Below are 18494 nucleotides of genomic sequence, written 5' to 3'. Positions count from 1 at the left end.
TTGTTGAAATTCTACCTTTTGAGTTTTTTATCAGTCAGCCAAGCTTCAATGTGTTGTTCCTGGCGCTTTCTTGGTGTTATTTAAAATAATGGGGTCACACTGGACAGTTTGGGTCTTTTAACAATATTCAATCAAATTCAAACATTCTGTTTAAGGATTTTGTACTCCCCTGTCTGTGTTTTACCCCTGCAGGTCACAGACCAAGGACATCTTCAACGCTCAGTTTGGGAGTCTCTTCCGGACATACCATAACCCCACCTACTTCTCACGGCGACTCTCGCGATTTGCCGACATTTACATGGCCTCCATCAGCTGCCTCCTCAACTATGGCTTGACCCACACCTTCTTTCCCCGCCGTACCCCTCTGCAACATGAGTCTGCACTCTGGCCCGTGCAGACACCAGCAGGGATTGTCCCCCTCTCCCCCATAGCTCCGTAGGACCAGAGTTGGCTCTGATTAGAGAGAGAGAGAGAGAGAGAGAGAGAGAGAGAGAGAGAGAGAGAGAGAGAGAGAGAGAGAGAGAGAGAGAGAGAGAGAGAGAGAGAGAGAGAGAGAGAGAGAGAGAGAGAGAGAGAGAGAGAGAGAGAGAGAGAGAGAGAGAGAGAGAGAGAGAGAGAGAGAGAGAGAGAGAGAGAGAGAGAGAGAGAGAGAGAGAGAGAGAGAGAGAGAGAGAGAGAGAGAGAGAGAGAGAGAAGGAGAGAGAGAGAGAGAGAGAGAGAGAGAGAGAGAGAAAAGATGTAGTCAGTACTGTCACCTCATAGCAAGGAGGTCCTGGGTTCAATTCCAGCTCATCTGTCTGGAGTTTGCATGTTTTACCTGTATCTGTACAGGTTTCCTTCGGATACTCCGGGTTCCTCCAACGTCCAAAGACATGGATGATGTGTGAATTGGAGTCTTTAAAATTGCCCATAGGTGAATGAACGGTGTGTGGGCAACGTTGTGTATGGGCCCTGTGATTGGCTGGTGACCGTTCCAGGGCGTGTCTGCCTTTTGCACAGTGCGCTGTCGCTCAGTGCACCACCACCAAGTAAGAAGAAAAGTAAGAGCGCGAGGCTTCTCCCCAGTTTTGTCTTGCGTCCAGTGCCTGCTGGGCCGAGCTCCAGTCCCACCTCTTAACTTTCACCCCCAACACCCCTACCCACCACATCAATCCACCCTACCCCCCCCACCCTTGACCATGAATTGGATTAAGCTGGTAAAGTGAATTAATGTTGAAATATAAGCTGGAAGGCTGGGTGATCTTTGCTCCTCTCTGGACATAAATACTGGATTTGACTGGCAGATTCAGCTCCCCCATTTTAAACCCACCACAGCAAACTGCCATTCACTCATATGGAATTGGGCCCCAGAAGATGCATGCAGTATTTTACAACCATGTCAAAACTTGAATATAAAAATGTGGCAGCAGTTCAGCCTATCATTGATGTTTTGTTTTATTGAGCTGCAAGCACGTTGCTGTGTATGTAAAGCATCTACAAAAAAGTTCAAATATTTCCAGTCTGGGGGGGGGGGGGCACTAATGCTTGACAAGCCAAACTGCAAAATATGTATCAGGACCTCTTTCATTCAAAACCTGGATATCTGAAATGTGTTTTTGAGGCTTTATCCAGACAGAAACAGATGTTACTGTTTATTTCTTAGTATGAATGTATTTATGTGTTGTTGGTGGGTGGATTTACACCTCGGGGGTAAGAAAGAGAGGCAGTGGGTGTTTACACGGAGAAGGTAGTATTTATTTACACAACCTAAAGAACGGGGTATGTACAGATAACATAATGGTGTGTGCGCCTGAAGTGCAAAATTTGAGCAGATTGAAGTCAGTATATGTTCTTTTAAGACCATGTTTGGTCTGTTTTTTTTTTAATGTTTGCTTTTGTGTTTTCACTGCATCTGTAAAAATTGCAAGAAACTGCTGTTTTATTTGCTGAGAAAACAGATTAAGATGCTCCCAGTGCCACCAAACAGTCATTGTGTTGAGTTTAAAGCCAATTGAATGTTTCTTTACAATTTCAGCTGCCTTAAGCTTATATTTACTTATGAATCACTGTGCTGTACACGTCTTCATAGTGCTGTGAGAGGATACTGCCCTGCGTGGTGAGACTGCACAACAGCCTGTGTGAACATGAACCGCACATCATCATCTTACCTTCAGAAATGTCTGATTGTTGAGCTAAACTGACCGACTCAAGCAGTGTTACAAGTGATCATACACGCCGAAAGGAGTATTTCCTAGTTATGCAGCTGAATTGGCCTTGATATGTTCTAAACTGTGTGAAAAAGGGAACTGATTGAAAAGCACTTGTCATTAGCAAGCGCTTATGTTTGTTTGTGCTTCTGTACTTTGTGTAAGCTTTTTACTCTTGTGGAAGTGTTTTCATTTTGCTATTTATTAAAATGGCAATACAGTAAGTAACTCAACATGGCGTCTGAGTTGTAAAAGCAGCTACACGTTTGTTTCTGTGCACCAATTCCTGTTGAAGGGGATTAATATTATATACTAAGTCGCAATGGGAAATATTTCGTTCTATGAAAATGTATTTTCATTTAAAATAATAGACATGCAATGCGCTATTCATAGATTCTAACTGATCATTTTGAAAGCCGCTACTTAATATCCCTCACCCTGGCAGTTGCCTTTATGGTGGTGGATCTTAATGAAATTATTCCTTCAAATCATGTTTCAGGGCAATTTGCCATATTGCTTTGGAACCAGCTGTCTCAAATAGACAGGTGCGTGAGCTGAGATCCTGGGGTTTATGAAATCCAGTTGCTTAATGGTCCAGCAAAGATGGGAAATGATAAGAGCGCTGACTTTAAGCCGCCCTGTGTGCAGGGGGACAGACAGGTGAGTAGTGGGCTCAGAGTCGTTTGGCCAGGGGTCGTGTGTGTTCATTTAGGCACCATAGACGACAACGGCGCACCTTGGCGCGCTTACTCAGCTTCGGCCGTAGCAGAGCTTACTGGGTCGCCCACAGTCTTCCCGCAAGTTGGCTACAGTATTACTTGCTTTGCTCATGTTCATCAACCCAGCTTTGTTTTTAACAGTTTTCTCGTAGTCACTGTCATGGTCAAGAATCCAACCCTCCTCCATCCCATGAACGTTATTATCCTCAGTCTTTCAGTGTCTGACCTCATGATAGCTTTGTGCGGCTCCCTAATTGTCACTATCACCAACTATTGTGGCTCTTTCTCAGCAATGGGGTCTGCATTTTTCAAGGATTTGCAGACAATTACTTTGGTAAGCCCAGGTGTGCTCCAAATTCACTCTCTTTGAGTTGTTTTCTGCCGCATCAATGTAAGGTCTTTGCAAACCAACTTTGCTGTGCTTATGAATGGAGATGTGTTTTTGTGAACCATCACTGACTAGCATAAAAATGTAGCCCACGCAACTGGCACTGTAGTTATCTAAGGCCATTTCCATATGAATAAATTTTATGACTTTTTGCGAAGCTCTGCATCAGATAGTTTCCAAGGGGATACATTTTGCAGTTTAAATGTTGGTCAGATCTTGCTAATGACCTTCTGTCCTATCCGGAAACTTTTGGTTGCTTACTTTCATGCTGTCAGGTCTGGTATCACTCTGCACTCTGACCCTGCCTGCCTATTAGCGGTGTAGCGTGGTGTGCAAGCCAAAGGCTGCATTCAAGTTGACTATACGGAGAAGCTTGGTCGGGATATTATTTGTTTGGGTTTTTTGCTTATTTTGAGCTTTGGCACCGTTATTCGGCTGGAGCCCCTATGGACCCGAAGGTGTCCAGACCTCCTGCTCACTCGGCTGGTTGGAGCAGTCTTGGAGTAACTACAGCTACCTCATCCTCTACACACTCCTCTGCTTCATCATCCCTGTTGTGGTCATCATCTACTCCTACATTAAGGTCCTGACCTCCATGAGCAAGGTAGGAAGTAAGTGAAATGACAAATAAAGTGTTCCTGATTCCTGGGGTATATTAAATCACCGTCCAACTCATCATCTCAATCAACATTACTGCCCTTGTTAATTTGAAATATCTTACTCTTTAACTTCTAATTTTACCAAGGTCTATTCAAACATTGCCATTAATTGGCTGGCGCCCCAAATTGTTGGGGTGCCAGCCAATTAATTTAATGGGGAGCAGCTATGGGGCGGCATGGCTGAGGAGGTAGAGCAGGTCGTCTGGTAATTAGAAGGTTCCTGGTTCGTTTGTCAAAGTTTCCTTGAGCAAGACACTGAACTCCTAACTGCTCCTGATAAGCAGGTTGGCACCTTGCATGGCAGCCTCCGCCGTCAGTGTATTAGTGTGTGTGTGTGAATGTGAGGCACATATTGTAAAGTGCTTTGAGTGGTTGGTAGACAAGAGAAGCGCTATATAAATGCAGTCCATTTAACCATGCTCTCTTGTGCTAGCTGAACAGGAGTGTGGCGCTCCAGGGTGGGTGCTCCAGCTTGGAGGAGAAAGAACATGCCATCAGGATGGTGCTGGCAATGATCTCAGCATTCTTCATATGCTGGCTGCCCTACACCGTCCTGTCCATGGTGGTCGTGCTGGATACAGAACTCTACACCCCCCCCCCCGGTTGCCACCATACCCATGTACTTTGCCAAGAAAAGCCCTGTATACAACCCTATCATCTACTTCCTGGTCAACAAACAGGTACGTGACTGTGTCTGTTTTGATGTTCTCCCAATAGATCTACAGCTGTGTTGATGCTGTGTTCCATTCAACCTGGGAATGCTGGGTTTCCTGATTGCAAGTTCTTATCTCTGAATTAGAAAATGTTCCAGTGTAGCAACTTGGAGAAACCAAGCAACAATGATAGTATTCACAACAAAAAAGAGCTTAATGTGGCACACCTAACACTAACAATAGCTATTTAAGCCAAACTAGCAAAATGATGAACGTACAGAGTAACAAACCAAATCATGTTTAAAATTTATTTGATTTATTAAAAATCTATTTATATTAGACCATACAGTGCTTTAAATTGAACTTAGTAGTATAAATAATGTTTAAGCCAATAACGAAAGCAGGCTTTTTACAGTCCTAATTAAATCTTATTACTACTTTGACCTGATTTATAACAACAGACACAACCCCAGATTTTTATTCAACACCACTGATAAGCTCACTTAAAACAACCCCACCCGCACCAGTTTCCTGCTTTACATCTGAGGCTTTTAACAACTTTTTCACTGAAAAGACTGAGCTAATTAGGAATGATATTACTGGTAAGGCCCTCTCCTCTGATCCCTACCACCCTCTACTTTTTTTCTCATACCCATTACCAAACCATCAGTCACCTTTTTCAGTTTGATCCATTTAATTCAAACACTCTCACCCACATTATTACTAGTGCCAAACCAACCACATTTGTTTTTGGATCCCATTCCTGGCAGCCTCATAAACGACCTCTTCACTGTGATAGGACACCCTCTTCTTGATATCATCAATAAACCCCTCAGTTCTGGCATCGTTCCCACTGCTTTTAAAACAGCAGTGGTTACACCCTTATTAAAAAGACCCAACCTTGACTCACAAACTCTAAATAAATATAGACCAATTTCAAATCTCCCCTTCATGTCCAAACTAATAGAAAAGGTGATTGCTAAACCAACTCACTGCCCATCTTTTTAGTAATAACCTTCTTGATGAGTTTCAGTCCAGTTTCAGACCCACACACTCTACCAAAACTGTACTAACTAAGGTGACTAACGACTTATTTATTGCAATGGATGCTGATCTTTCATCTATTTTGCTGTTACTAGATTTAAGTGCCACCTTTGACTCCGTGGACCACGACATCCTCCTATAACGACCTTGAGAACCTTATTGGTCTCAAGGAGCTGGCACTTTCTGGTTCTGTTCATACCTGAGTAATAGAACACCAAGCATTACATACAATGATGCTATGTCTTCCTGCTCTAAGGTCAAATATGGTGTTCCACAGGGATCAGTATTCAGTCCACTTTTGTTTTGTGTTTACTTGCTGCCTTTGGGTCACATTTTCAAAAAAGGAAAAACAACATAATTCATCACTGTTATGCTGAAGACACACAAATCTTTCTTCCTGTAACAGTCAATGACTCCTTCCAGCTGGTTAAATTAGGGTCGTGCCTGTCAGAAGTCCATTAATGGATGTGCAATAATTTCCTGGATTTGAATGCACACAAGACTAAAATGTTGCTTGTTGGTCCAGCTAGATTTACTTCATCTTTCACAGATTTTTCCATTAATTTCGATGGCTGCACAACTTCTCAGACCTGTACAGTTAACAATTTGGGAATAGCATTCAATCCCTCTCTTACATTTGAGCCACACATAACATGAACTGCCTGCTTCCATCTTCCTAAAATAGCACAGGTACGCCCCATTTTATCAAATTCAGATGCATGCCTTCATAAAATTTAGAATAGACTACTGTAATGTACTTTTCTCTGGCCTACCTAAGACAGCAACAAAAGGTCTCCAATTGGTCCAGAATGCAGTTGGTAGACTCCTCACAAGAAATAAGAAATTGGATCATATAACACTGGCACTGATGTCTCTGCATTGGTTACTGGTACATGCAAGAGTTGATTTCAAAATCCTCCTTCTTACCTATAAGGCTTTTTAAATGGTCTGGCTCACTCACATATCTCCAGCCGTATTGCTCCGAATATTCCATCACATCCTTTATATATTTTTAAATATTTTGTACTCCAGCTCTTTTAACTTATTTTTAGCTTTTGGTCTTCATGTGTGTATGTCTTATATTGTGTTTGTTGTGTTTATCTGTGTCTGTCTTGCACTGTTTGGTGAAGCCACAGCCCTCATTTCATTTTTAGCATGTGCCTGCACATTGTTTTCAATGACAATAAATTGAATTGAATTGAATTTATGTTCCCTTGATGCTGGTTACTTGACTATTCCTTGATTTGATAAGAACTATTTTGGGGGTCGAGCCTTTGCCCACTGAGCTCAATGTCTCTGGAATAATCTACCGCTGCGCACACTGAGGAGGCAAGGTCTGCTGACAATTTCAAATTCAGGCTGAAAACACATCGTTTTTCTGTTCACTGTGACCACTCCTAATTTCACCAGCTGGGAACCCAAATAACTGCCTGGTTTGACCCTGATACGTAGCTAGCCCACACCCTGTTATAGCTTCTGATCCCAGTTTTTAAAATTACTAACCCCAACTTTGTTGTCATATTAATATTATTTGTGTGTGTGTGTTTGTTCTCTAGTTCCATGATGCTGCTTTGGAGGTTCTTCTTTGCAGTCTCTACATCCCCCACGGTCCTGCTAATATCAATGTGAGCATGCAGACTCTAAACAGGAGGTGCAGACTGACTCACTCAGGGAGGAGTGTCAATCTGCTCAGCGCGGTGCTGCCTCTGTGACTTCCAGCCGAAAAAGCAAGAAGCTGCCATGACGTTCTGAGTCAATTGGTGGCCCCGATGCAGAGTATGTCTCGGCAACAAGGACGTGAAACCTGAATTTCGACAGGCCAGTTGTTATTTTAGAGAGGTGTCCACAGTAGACAGTAGCCACAAAGTCTAAAAGCTGACATATTTCTGGGGGGGAAAAATGGAGGAATTCAGTATCAAATTAACTTTCAAAATGGTGTTCAATTTATCTGACAAAATGCTACCATTTTCATATTAAAGTGAGTGTGTGTATGCATTTGTTTGTGTGTGTGTGTGTGTGTATGTGTGCGCGTGTTTGCAGGAGACAAAGAATAAGAAAAAGAGGGTAAAGAAATGAGTGAAATTTTTTGTGTGTGTGTGTGTGTGTGAAATGTAATTTTCATATTCATACCAGTAATATGAATTATGGAATAAAGTGGAACATAACACATGAAATATGTATCGCTGCCTTTATGTGTTGAGAAAATGAGGGGTGACAGCTCTGCAAACCACATTTAATTAAACTTGTAGCCTTGTGCAACTTTAGTACATGGCCCCATACGCTGAGACATACCCTTCACAAATGACACAGCATGTCCTCCTTCAACGCTGATTTTTTTTTTCAAACTGAAAAGTAGCTCATCTCTATGGCCGTTTGGTGGTTGAAGGGGGTCAAAGGTCAAGCTGCAAGTACCCACAAAGATGCTGATACACTAGATTCAATTGAAACTAACTCATATGCTACTAATCATCCGGAACCTTGCTCAAGCCCATCCCCGACGCCTAGTTCTTGTGGACTGCCTCAATACACCAACCACCATGGGCTGAAAAATGAGACACAATGGGCTCTAGCTAAGAAGATAGAGCAGCCTACTACACCGGGTGTCTCAAAATACCATCTTGTGATTGTGCTGATAATATTGAAACCCTTAATATTATCAGGTCTCGCTTTAAGAGTCGTGATTTCAATGGTCAGGACGATAATGCACGACTGTTATCAATCTAATCCCAGATTTGGCAAAGCCCATAAATGTATGATTTTGATGCAAAGGGCAATTCACCCTCTATTGCCAACAAATAGGATTATACAATATCGTGCTGTAATCCAACAGTATGGCTTTCCTGATTTCCTGAGCTGTTTCTCCGAAGGACTAATAAGGCTACAAAGTTCTTTATGAGAACTTGTGAACGAGGGAAGGGACATGATGCATTAGGGGTCGGACACTACCTACCCACATGGAAACGGACAACATATGTACTGCAGTGTTATATGCCGCGTCCGGTGGGCCCAAGGACCACAGCCCCTGCCTGGAGCTGCGCCACAAGAGGAAACACCGAGGGCGGTCTGACAGGACACGGAAGCGGGGCAGGCTAAGCCAACTGCTAGCCATGCAGACCGGCAGTTCCCACAGTCACCCTGGCTGGCGTTCCTTCCTTTGGACGGGGATTTTATTTTTTATTTTTTTGGTTACACTTTATTGTAGGGGGTCGGAAATTACCTAGTAATTTCCTAGTAATAAGGTGGTAATTACCACGTAATTTCTTAGAAATAAGGTTGAAATTACCTTGTAATTTCCTAATAATAATGTGGTAGTTTTTACAGGTTGTTTTACAGCTAACCCTAACCCTAATCCTAACCCTATCCCTATCCCTAACCTAACCCGAACCTAACCCTAATCCTAACCCTATCCCTATCCCTAACCTAATCCTAACCCTATCCCTAACCTAATCCTAACCCTATCCCTAACCTAACCCGAACCCTAACCCTAACCCTATCCCTAACCTAACCCGAACCCTAACCCTAACCCAACCCCTATCCCTATCCCTATCCCTAACCTAACCTAACCTAACCTAACCCTAACCCTAACCCTAACCCAAACCTATCCCTATCCCTAACCTAACCCTAACCCTATCCCTAACCTAACCCGAACCCTAACCCTAACCCTAATCCTAACCCTATCCCTATCCCTAACCTAACCCGAACCCTAACCCTAACCCTAATCCTAACCCTATCCCTATCCCTAACCTAACCCTAACCTAACCCTAACCCTGTCCCTAACCTAACCCTAACCTAACCCGAACCCTATCCCTAACCTAACCCTAACCCTATCCCTAACCTAACCCGAACCCTAACCCTAACCCTAATCCTAACCCTATCCCTATCCTTAACCTAACCCTAACCTAACCCTAACCCTATCCCTAACCTAACCCGAACCCTAACCCTAACCCTATCCCTATCCCTAACCTAACCCGAACCCGAACCCTAACCCAAAATACAAGGTAATTTCAACCTTATTTCTAAGAAATTACGTGATAATTACCACCTTATTACTAGGAAATTACTAGGTAAATTCCGACCCCCTCCGACCCCCTAAAATAAAGTGTAACCATTTTTTTTAATTTAGTTTAGATATGTGTTAGTTAGTATGCGTGTTCTTGAAGTTCGTGTAGTTTTTGGATATGCGTTTTTGTCGGCCCTGTGCTGGACTGTTGGCCTGTCCAGGGTGTCTCCCTGCCTGCCGCCCAATGACTGCTGGGATAGGCTCCAGCATCCCGTGACCCCGACTGGGGATAATCGGCTTGGATAATGGATGGATGGATGGATGGATGGATGGATGGATGGATGGATGGATGGATGGTTGGATGGATGGATGTTGCACTGCTGTGGGCTGGGAAAACGATATTTCGTTTCATTTCATGTACTTCCGTAAATGAAATGAAATGGCAAATAAAGTGTTCCTGATTCCTGATGTCCTCGTGTGTCACCCCAATAACCTCATGATGAAGTTTTCAAATCCAGAGACCCCCCCCTCCCCACCCTCTTCCCAAATTTTCCCCAAGAAAGACGAAAAATTGGATCTTAAGCTTGAGGATAATACAATGGTTATATATAACTTTTCAATTTGCTGTCAGCCTATTAATAAGGGTCTTTGCTATGAATACATAACCAAGTGTTAATGAACGTGGTGAACAACAAGGGCTCCCAGGTGACCCATTGGTGCTGTGGTGTGATAATGAAAAAGGCGGATACTTTGCCACCACTTGTCCCGGCTGAAAAGGCTGAGAGATCACCTAGGAATATCAGTCAGCTGAGGATCAAATAGCTGTCGGGGAAAGGGGCTTGATGCACACTCATCAGACTGAGGAGAAATGCAGCTATATATCCAAAAAGGCTGTCGATTGCTCTTTAAAGCTGGAGATGAAAACCGAGCCAACACCTGCACGGGACTCTCTGAACAACACCATTTGGGAGGAGTACGTTGACGTTGCATTTCTTATGGCAAACTGTATTGTTTTACTGATCACATGTTGTGGGGGAATAGCAGCGAATCTTTTCGTCGCATGGGCAGTATACCACCAGAAATCCCTGCAAACTTGGAAAAACGCACTTCTGGTGAATCTTGCAGTCATTGATATACTTCGTTGTGCAATTGACTGTCCTCTCCTCCTCACCATCCTTATCGCTGTGCATCAGAAAGGACATGCGGATAAAGCAATCTGTTACGCACAGGTGGCCTCGTCCTCTTTTAGCTACTGCATTCAGCTGCTAACTTTGGCATGTATAAGTGCTGAGCGATACCAGGCCATTGCACACCCCTTCAAAACAAGCCAAAGGCAAAGACGGATTGTCATACTGATCCCTGTAACATGGTCTCTGGCTATTTTAGTGGCCGTTCTTTGCCTCATATTTGTGAAGGACTCACCTGTGTATGTGAAATGCCAGGGATCGCAGGAAATGGTACCTTCTTTTGACACTTTTGGACTTTACCTATTGGTTCCACTATGGACAACTTGCTTTGCTGTCATCACGGGATTCTACGCTAGCATATTTGCATTAGTAAGAGTACACAGTCGCAAAATATTTGACAAAGGTATCTCTCATTTTCCAAGAAAAGACCAAACAAAGAGCGGAGATGAACCAAGCAAAGTAACCATCATCGATAAAGAAAATGCAAACCCGTCAGACCAAACCCGAACCCAGGAAGAAATAGTGGCTCAGGTGGAAAAGACAACACCTCAGCTGGACTCAGCCAATAAAGACTGTTTGGCTTCCCTACCAGACTCTGTCGAAGAGCCAGAAAACTGCACAGACAGGTCAGACAATAAAAAAGAGCTTACAGTTTCAGAGAAAACGGCTGAGTTGCCATGCAGAGTGCAGCAGCCCCAGCCTTCTGCGAGACACGTTGGACCGAGTCCATCTAATGAGGATACTAAGGCTCTTCTGAAGGGCCAGATAACAGAACTGCAAAATAAACCTATCTCGAGAGATATGGGCAAAAACAGTGAGCCCAAAGCTACTGTGCAGATTGCTAAGATTCACTCTGAAACCGAACCACCCAGGGCCAAGGTCACGCAAGCTAAGCCAAAACCATCCAGCGAAGATAAAGTGGCCCGTGTTGCAAGCTCGACAAAGGCAACAAGAGGAGTTATGAGGGGCTTGGAAGGTAAACTCGAGTATAAAATCACCATGCAGTATGCTACGAGACCTTCTGAAACAGAACGAGCTGGTCCCCACGTCGTGTCCGTTCAACAGTCTAGCAGCCCAGAAGCCCCCTCAGTTGTGACTGTAGACTTGGAACAAGACATGAAAAACAATGGAGAGGAGACACAAGACGCTGCATCACCTCAAGCTGCAAATCGTGTCCCCGCAACGACAACAACTGCAGAAAAAAAACAAGAGGTCGATGGTGCCGTTTGCCTCATGCCATCTTTTGCCAATAAAGAAAGAGCCAATAAGCAAAAGGAAAGCAAAATAGCAAAGCGTTCAGGCTACATAATTCTCACCTTTCTCCTATTCTGGCTACCACTGATTACAACTATCCTGATCAACATTTACATGCCGCAACACAGCAGTTCACGGGTAAGTGCATGTTTTCTACCCGGCATGCCATCTAGTTTTTCCGTGTGTGACCTCTGTATTACTCTGAGTCATTAGTAAACACTATTAACACCTCTTTCATAGACTTTTCTCTATACTTTAAAGCAGAGGTTGTCAAAGTGGGGGCCGGGAACCCCAGGGGTCCTCGAGGGGGTTCCAGGGGATCCCCAGCAAAGAGGGGAATAACTTATGTTCACTATAATTCCATCCATAAGTAACACAATGACACGATCTATGGCTATTTTGGTCATGGGTTTCATTCAGTTTCTGTAATAAAACCTCTAAAAGCAAACATCTTATTTGATGGGGACACTGAGACAAAATCTTGCTAAATGGGGGTCTGTGGTCTCAGTTGAAGAACCACCGCTTTAAAGATCAGAAAGAGGTCAAATGAATAAACACAACACAGACTTTTTCATGTTCTGTGAGATTTTCTGATGTCCTGACTTTTTTTTTTTTTTTGGCTCACAGGTGAGAATCGTTCAACATATGGAAATCCTGTCCGTCTCCGTCGCCTGCATGACGTCCCTTAGTGACCCCATTATATACGCAGTGGTAAACCCACAGTTTCAGGCTGAGTTTCACAGGCTCAGAAAAAAGATGATATCTCGGTGGAATAAAAGCTGACCATGACTCCGGCTCCACAGCGGTAATGGAAACTAAGTAAAATGCACTCAGTGTCCAACATATACAAAATGGCTCAAAAATACAAATTCTGTATGCTGTCTAAATCAAGATTTCTGTGCTGCGTTTGGCTGTTAATTGTGGTAAGCCCTTAACGAAAATCTCAAGCGTGTTGAGAGTCGTCATATGACCTACGTTGTCAGCGGCTAATAACCCCCCTCAGAAGTGGGGCCTGCTGTGAGAGCCAGGCTGTTCTGAAGCAACAGGCCCGCAGAAGGCCCTGGTGAATACTCAGGCCTTTGCCAAGGTAATAAGAAAGACCCGTTTCTGTCTCCCGAGACGTCGCGCCCCGGATCCACCGCTGGGGTGAGTTCAGGTCTCCACACGTCCTGCAGCTCCACCTTACCGGGTCTGGACCTCTCCGTCACCCTGCTGTGTTTCATCAGAGAGGCTCTGCCGGATTTGAAACGAACCAATTACCGCCACCTTTCCCACAACAACAACAAAAAAAAACACATATTGGACATTTAACAGGTGTTGGAACAGAGCTATTTATTTCATCCACTGCATCAAATGCTCGTGTGTTTAATTGTCCATTTTCTTCATCACATATCCATAACAAGGTTTGTAAGTTATTAAAAGCAAAGTGTTGGAGAATTTACACCGTGTGATAGTCTCATTGTGCGCTCCTCTGACTGATCTTACTCTATAACCCACGAACCTCCGGTGGAAAGCAGACACATTTTAACTTAATAAAACAGAATTCTGTAATAACAGCATGCAAATCCTTAATTCAACCAGTTAACAGACAGAAACAGCATGTTAACAACCGTCAACTAAGTCTAGAAATCAGAGCAGTCAACTTCACAGTCCCCCCCCCACCACCCCCCTCAAAGTTCTAACTGATATAGTATATATACAGTATTCATGAAAAATGTACAAAATGGGCTTGTAACACAGTGAAACCTACCAAGTCGGGCTTCTGAGTATCATAATCTACCCAGGTGTGTGGAGTCGACGTCGACGCTCAAAACCCAGAAGGCGTTCCAAGCCGAGATCGCGTGTCCACATAAGGGGCGAGCCCCGCCAGCTTGGACCGAGGACGGCCACGTGTCCCTCCACTGCGTGACCTCACAAAATAAACCCCTGCACATTTCTGAGTTCCCGTCTTACGTCAGACATGTAAACTAACACAGATTTTTGTCATGTTTCACTTGCACATTTCACAAACATCTCGGGATGCCTAATATAGTAAAACCCACCCGGCACTGACACGGACCAGTAAATGCATCGCCCCAACAGCCCCCCCCCCTTCAAGTGGACGTATATCTGAATTTACACACCGGTGAGGGGGAGCGTGTGGACTCCCCCTGGTCAGGGCTCATGAGAACAACTTATGCTAAACGGCAGCAGGGAGTGAGGCGGGGGTGTGTACCCGGTGCGGGATTTGACTCAATATTCACAAGGACAGCCTTCAGCTTATGAACGCATATGTGCTTTGTCATCAGAAACCAACAGGAATGACATTTTGAACACCCACCTTTTCCTCGACACAACACAAACGACCACATCAGATATTCAAAAAAATAAAAGTTCCCCCCCCCCCCCCTCGGTACTTTGTAGGCCACAGCGATAACCAACACCATCTTGCTCTACTGTGCTTGAGGGAGAAACATTTGAAGGTCCCTCTTATTTTTATTTTATTTTATTCTTCTTTTTTTTGTAGTTCCAGTGCGGCTTCATCCCACGTCATTCTAAATACCATGCAGAGCTCTACATCCCAGTAGGGCACAATTCAAACCCCCCCCCCCAACCTCTGTGTAGTTTATAATCCCTTTAGATTATGGCAGGTTGATCAGGAGTCCGTCTCCCTGGTAACCCCGGGGAGGGGGGGGGGGGCTGCCGAAGACCAGCCCCGCCGAATCGGAGAGGCGCGTGACGTCTACAAGGCAGATACTCGCACGATGTTGCTCTGAGTGTAGCTGGCCGACCCGTCCCCGTCCGATGACATCACCACCGGGGCGGACAGGCTCACCATGGAGGGGCTGATGTAAGCGTCGTCACATTTCAGGGGCGCCGGCCTGTCCAGTTTGGCGTTCAGGCTGGAGCGGCTGTGAAACGAGAGCACAGGACGTTAGGCCTGACTGTGTGAGAAGGGTTTTTCTATTTTATTTTATTTTATTCTTCCACACAGCGTGTACACGTCCCCTCGCTCACTCTGACACGGGCCATAAAGGCCGGGCTGCATTTGTGGCGCTCATCAAAAAGCATTGCCATGTTGTTGACTCGGGCTTTCGTGCGGCGTGTTTCAGAGTTTATAGAAGGGACTTTATGTCCCTATGAAACTTTGGGACCTGATCTGTATCGTCAAACCCTGTGATGCCTGTCTGACTGAGATGTGTTTGATGATCATCTGAGAGAGCATTTCCATTTTTAGAACGGGAGCTATTTCTGTAGGCTCCATGCACCTTTGTCTGTTAGTGTGAAGAACATTAGAGAGAGAGAGGGGGGGGGAGAGAGAGAAGGCAATAGAAAAGGAAAGAGATGGCAATACAAAAGGAAAATGAGGGCGGGAGAGAGAGAGAGAGGAATAAATGCAATCTCACTAGAAACACATACCCCTCTGACAAAATAGCGACGTTGCAAGATTTTAAGTACAAATGAAGAGAATGTGTGTTTTTCCTGCAGAAACTCCTGAAACACGAGAGCTCTGTGCAGAGAACAACACGTCTTACCACGTCATCTCTGTAACCCCTGTTGCTGAACATGGTGTGAAACATTCTCCTTTGGCTTTTAAATACTGAGAGCATACAGAGCCATGCCATGTGAAGAATCAGTTGAGGCAAATTAAGAGACAGAGAGTTAGAGAGAGAGAGGGGAAGAACCTGTTGGCCGGGGGTCTCTCTCTGATCTGGATGGTGCTGAGTTCCTGGTTGTTGGCGTTGGGCAGGCTGAAGCTGTTCTTCTTCTTGTGGCGTCTGGAGCAGCAGGAGGAGAGGCCGTGTGATGAGGAGATGGAGGAGGTGCGCGAGCCCGACTTGGTCATGATGGAGATCTCCATGCAGTTGGCCTGGAACGTCTGCTCGTCCACAAACTCGTGATTCTGGGGGGGGGGGGTAAAAGTTGAGGTTAAGGTGTGAGATAAGCTCATCATGAGTCATAATTTAGAGACTGGCTTCACCTAAAGCCACAATCCTGAAAGATTGTCATTCTTGTTTAGCTACAGGGGCGTGGCCACGTGGGGGCCGGGGGGGCACGGCCCCCATTGGTCACAGCACGCCCCCGCCCCCCTTCCCCTGTCCAGAGTGGGTAAAAAAAATGCCTGCACAGAAACAGTCAAATGGAAGCTGAAATACATGCATTATTATCATTAGCCTATTATTATTATTATTATTATTAGTAAGTCTTGTCCTTTGCCGCTATAGTTATGATCCCACTGGGCTCATATTTGTGTAAATCCAAGTGTAAAAGCAAGAGTGTGTAAGTGCAGCATGGCAAGTCCAAGTGATGTAGTTTATTTAGTTGTGTGTGTTCAGGGTATGGAAATGTTGGCTTGAGTGTGTACATTTTCCCTTCGTGCAATTGAAATTGCAATTGAAATACTAAATGAAATTTCTGTCTTCGGTCTTTACACTTTATAACACTTGAACCATGCCCCTTGCATTAACACCCGTGCATGGGACGTGTAGATTAGATGGATGATACTGTAACGTGCATGGATAAGTAGACGCGCTGCTCCTTGACTAACGGGTCGGACCCTTTAGTCGACTGGTTAACGTTGTCGCGTGGGAGACACGGGTTCGCGTCCCGGCTGTGGCGACGGTTCCCGGGCTGCCCCCTCGAATTCGCTACAATACCATCCCACACCCTTTGGCTATACACAATCCATGGCATTGTTAAAAGGGCTATCATAATCATTTTGACAAGTGCCACCCTAATTAAATGGCTGCCCCCCCAGTAAAAAAAAGTCCTGGCTACGCCCCTGTTTAGCTAAACGGATGCCTATGGTGTTACTGATCATGGCGTCGATGTTCGACTTCTGCAAGACCCCGCGATTCATCCTAAATGAAACAGAGTCACCAGCGCCGCCGTATCAGCACCTCCCCACACTGCCCCCTGTGGCGAACTCCGGGGGCAGCCGGGAGGCGAACCCGGGGCGACCGCGCTAACCAGTCAACTAAAGAGCCCGACCCGTTAGCCAAGGGCTAGCGAGTCTCGTCATCCGTGGTCGTCGCAGCCCTCATCAAGAAGCATGGCCGGACCTGGGTTCCAGTCACCGGTCTTGTTGCATCAGCTGGTAAAAAGGTCTTGTAACAGCTCGGTCTGCCGGACCCGCTCGTTACCGCAACTCGCCGCCTCATAAACCTGCGCGTTTGGCTCTCGTGCTAATGACGTAAAAAGCCACGAGCTGAGTCACTGTAAGGTCTCCCCCACAGTCAGGAACCATTACAACGCGTGACAATGAAACCGCCCACGGGGTTTGGTTACCGGTGGATCAGCTGTGGTGTAAAACGTGCCAGCAACAAACAGCATCCCCCCCCCCCAAAAAAAGAAAAGGGCATTTGTTTGCCCGTACATCTTGGAGATTGCGCTTTAATAACGAGTAATGGCGTCTCCTCGTGAGGACCGAGCAGACTAGACATAATTGCTGGTGGACGAGAGGGAGATAAATCAGGGAGGGGGGACGGAAATACACCGGCCCAGATGTCCCCACTAAAGACCCATCTGCGAGAACCCTCCCCCCCGCTAACAGCCCTCCGACAAACGGGCCGGACTTGGAAGGTCAGGCTTCGAAGCAGGTCCCGGCTCCGCCAGCAGGGGGCGGAGTGACTCCAGAATGTGTGCGTGATCCGGTAATTCGCCCAACCCCCACCTCACCCCCACCCCCCACCCCCCACTCCATGCGCCACATCGTGCCATGTATTATGCACACCACGGGAGCAGCCACGCGTCTATGTGCGCTGGCAACAGAAACGGGTTGAGGACATTTATAGAGTTTCTCCCGTGAACCTTTTACGGGGGGTGGGGGAGGGGGGGGAGGGGGGAGGGGGGGTGTTTTTACTGTCTTGTCCAGGACCCTGTAAAGAGTTTAGAGCCGCACGCGTAAACCTCGCGCCGGCGTGAAGCCCCAGCGCGGCTGTGGCGGCTCTGCATTATGGATGGCGTCAGATGAAGTCCGCTCGTTCGTCCCGTTACTCGCAGGCCGCGGGGCCGAGCTACATTATTTCTCAAGCTCCATTTACGGCTATTTTTGTTTAGGGCTTTAACTTATTTATCTTCTCGTACTTTGTAAAGCGAACGGCAGATTCTCCGGGTTCATGCGGAGGGGAACCAGCAGGCCGGCTCTAATCAGACCCGGCCGCGGTCAGGCTGCGCGAGCAGAACCCGCGTCATCGTTTCACACGTCCTCAAAGTGTGCGTAGCGTTTTTTTCACACATCGTAATTATTATTAAAAAAAATTTTTGCAGGAGGAAAAGAGGAACACAACACAAACCAACATGCAAACAAATGAGCGACAAAAAAAAGTTCAACGGAGGATCAAAGTTTTCCCAGAAAGAGGACGTTGTTTTTATACCGTAGTCTTCTCCAAGCAGTGCAGCAGGTGGTGATGTTGACTCTCAAA

At 45.6% G+C, this 18494-nt stretch overlaps 1 protein-coding gene and 1 pseudogene across 1 annotated transcript; both read left to right on the top strand.

Annotated features, from left to right (window-relative positions):
* Positions 1–88: 88 nt before the first annotated feature.
* On the top strand, positions 89–7361 carry LOC130114452 (parapinopsin-like; annotated as a pseudogene).
* A 3205-nt stretch (positions 7362–10566) lies between these two features.
* On the top strand, positions 10567–12873 carry LOC130114451 (dopamine D2-like receptor). The gene is made up of 2 exons (XM_056282332.1): positions 10567–12228; positions 12718–12873. The coding sequence occupies exons 1-2, from the start codon at positions 10567–10569 to the stop codon at positions 12871–12873; spliced, it is 1818 nt and encodes a 605-aa protein (XP_056138307.1).
* The last annotated feature ends 5621 nt before the right edge of the window (positions 12874–18494 follow it).

The sequence above is a fragment of the Lampris incognitus genome, chromosome 6 (assembly GCF_029633865.1).
Source record: "Lampris incognitus isolate fLamInc1 chromosome 6, fLamInc1.hap2, whole genome shotgun sequence".
Classification (NCBI taxonomy): Eukaryota; Metazoa; Chordata; class Actinopteri; order Lampriformes; family Lampridae; genus Lampris; species Lampris incognitus.
The sequence above is the reverse complement of the archived record's forward strand: the minus strand, read 5'-3'. Positions and strand labels throughout refer to the sequence as shown.